Genomic DNA, 2,533 nt, shown 5'->3' on the forward strand with positions numbered 1-2,533 from the left:
GATTGGATGGATGGATGGATGGATGAAAGGAAGGAAGGAAGGAAGGAAGGAAGGAAGGAAGGAAGGAAGATTGGATGGATGGATGGATGGGTGGGTGGGTAGGTGGCTGGCTGAATGGGTGGGTGGGTGGATGGAAGAAAGGAAGGAAGGAAAGAAAGAAAGAATGAAAGAAAGAAAGAAAGAAAGAAAGAGAGAGAGAGAAGGGAAGAGAAGAGAAGGAGGGAGGGAGGGAGGGAGGAAGGAGGGAAAGAGAAAGGAAGAAAGGAAGATTGGATGGATGGATGGGTGGAAGGAAGGAAGGAAGGAAGGAAGGAAGGAAGGAAGGAAGGAAGGAAGGAAGGAAGGAAAAGAAAAATGGAATCTCTTTCAGAAGCGTCAATGATTATCCAATTTTAAAGGCATTTCTGGAGAAACCCCCCAGCAAGTCAGACAAGATGAGCCAGACCCCCCCCCCTTCCTCTCCTCCACTCATCCCCAACCAGGCGCCCCCTCCGCCCTCCTGTCCCAATGCACCCAGAGGCCTCGGGTGGGCAAGAGCTCCCACCGGATCCCAGATCCCGCCGAGCAGGCCTGCCCTCTGCGGATCCAGGCGGACGGGACGGGACGGGGCTGGGTGACCTCAGGACCGGCGTTTCCCAGACAGGATGGGAGAACAAAGGCTGGATGGCGTAGAGGAAGAGGCGGCTTCCACAGGACGCAGCCGAAGGCGGAGAAGCCATGGAGTACGAAGCAAAGAAAGGGAAGAAGGTAAGCAGGGAATTCTGCCCCCGGGGGGTGGGGGGTCTCTTATGGGGGGGAAATGGGGGGCGACCCTGCACCTCTGTAGGCCAGAAGACCCCTGGCCCTCCTGGTGGGGCTAAACCTGGGCACCATGGTTAGTGTAGTCACTGCAAAGGGAGGCTCCTCTCGAGCTCTAGTCCTTGACTTACAACAGCTCGTTTAGCGAGTTGCAACGGCACGGCAAAAATGGACTTATGACCGTTTCCCACACTTACGACCCTTGCCCCATTCCTGTGGTCCCGTGATCAAAAAAACCAGACTTTTTGGGCATTGGCTCACACTTATGACGGTCGCCGTGTCCCCGGGGTTACGTGACGTGATTCCTTTTTGCGACCTTCTGACCAGCAAAGTCAACGGGGAAGGCCAGCTTCGCTTAACGACCTTAAGAACGGCAGTGATTCGCTTAACGACGGTGGCAAGGAAGGTCGTAAAATGGGGCGAAAAGGGTCTTAACGAATGTCTTGCTTAGCAACCAAAAATTGGGGGCTCGGCTGCAAGTCGAGGACTGCCTGCACTTGGCTAGAATTGGGGGCCTCCCCACCAGCCCCACCTGGCCCCAGAGTAAGAGGTTGCAGAGAAGGGGGGGGTGACCCAGAGAAATGGGGAGCACAAGCCTTTCCCTGACCTGTACCTCTTGCCACCTGCACAGGTATTGAAGTAGCTCCCAGCATCAGACGTTTTGTAAGTGCCACCTTTGCTGTCTTCTTCTTCTTCTCCATCTCAGGGCTAGTGCCTTAAGCCATGATTAAGCCACGATATGACCCCTTGCTGGATAGTTTCCCCCCTACCTCTCTCCCCACCCCATGCTGGGGGCCTCTAAGAATGGCTGAGAAGGGTGGGGGGGGCTGCAGCTTGTTTGGTCTGGAGGCTGCCAGCCCAGGTGAGGAGGCAACCTGCCCACGGGACTTCCTACGAGGACCTGGGGGGAGGGTTTCTTCTCCCCCACCCCTTCTCTTTCTCTCTCTCCCCCTCCTTCTCTCTCCTCATTCCCAGTTTGGGCATCAGGCACCATGGGGGGGTGGAGGAATGGTGCCCCTCCCATTTGAAAGAGAGAGGGCAGACTTAGGGGTATGCAAAGTTTGACCTCTTGGGAGATGAGAAGAGGATGAGTAGTTGTTTCTTTTTCTTCTTCTTCTTCTTCTTCTTCTTCTTCTTCTTCTTCTTCTTCTTCTTCTTCTTCTTCTTCTTCTTCTTCTTCTTCTTCTTCTTCTTCTTCTCCTTCCTCCTCCTCCTCCTCCACTTCTCCTTCCCCTTCTCTTCCTCCCCCACCATCCTTCTCCTTCTCCTTCCCCTTCTCCTTCTTTCTCAGAAAAGCCAGAAGCAAAATTGGATCTTCCACATCTCCCTTTCCTCCTTCCCTCCTCCTCCTCTTCCTCCTCCACTTCTCCTTCCCCTTCTCCTTCTCCTTCTTCTTCTCCTTCTCCCCCTCCTCCTTTTCCTTTCTCAGAAAAGCCAGAAACAAAATTGGACCTTCCACATCTCCTTTTCCTCCTTCTTCCATCTTCCTCTTCCTCCACTTCTCTTTCCCCTTCTCCTCCTCCCCCACCATCCTTCTCCTTCCCCTTCTCCTTCCCCTTCCCCTTTTCCTTCTCCCCCTCCTCCTTTTCCTTTCTCAGAAAAGCTGGAAGCAAAATTGGACCTTCCACATCTCCTTTTCTTCCTTCCCTCCTTCTCCTCCTCTTACTCCACTTCTCCTTCCCCTTCTCCTCCTCCCCCCACGATCCTTCTCCTTCCCCTTCTCCCCCTCCTCCTT

The 2,533-nt window shown here is 54.0% G+C and overlaps 1 protein-coding gene across 1 annotated transcript in view; it reads left to right on the forward strand.

Moving 5' to 3' along the window:
* The first annotated feature begins 644 nt into the window (after positions 1–644).
* Positions 645–2,533, forward strand: part of CCM2L (CCM2 like scaffold protein) — a 29,898-nt gene continuing 28,009 nt past the window's right edge. Inside the window, exons 1-2 of the mRNA XM_070941145.1 lie at positions 645–747; positions 1,430–1,461. Coding sequence (XP_070797246.1) covers positions 645–747; positions 1,430–1,461 — 135 coding nt within the window. The remainder of the gene's footprint in view (positions 748–1,429; positions 1,462–2,533) is intronic.

This window comes from Pituophis catenifer, unplaced genomic scaffold (genome assembly GCF_029215685.1).
Source record: "Pituophis catenifer annectens isolate HBS135680 unplaced genomic scaffold, rPitCat1.0.hap2 SCAF_3, whole genome shotgun sequence".
Lineage (NCBI taxonomy): Eukaryota > Metazoa > Chordata > Lepidosauria > Squamata > Colubridae > Pituophis > Pituophis catenifer.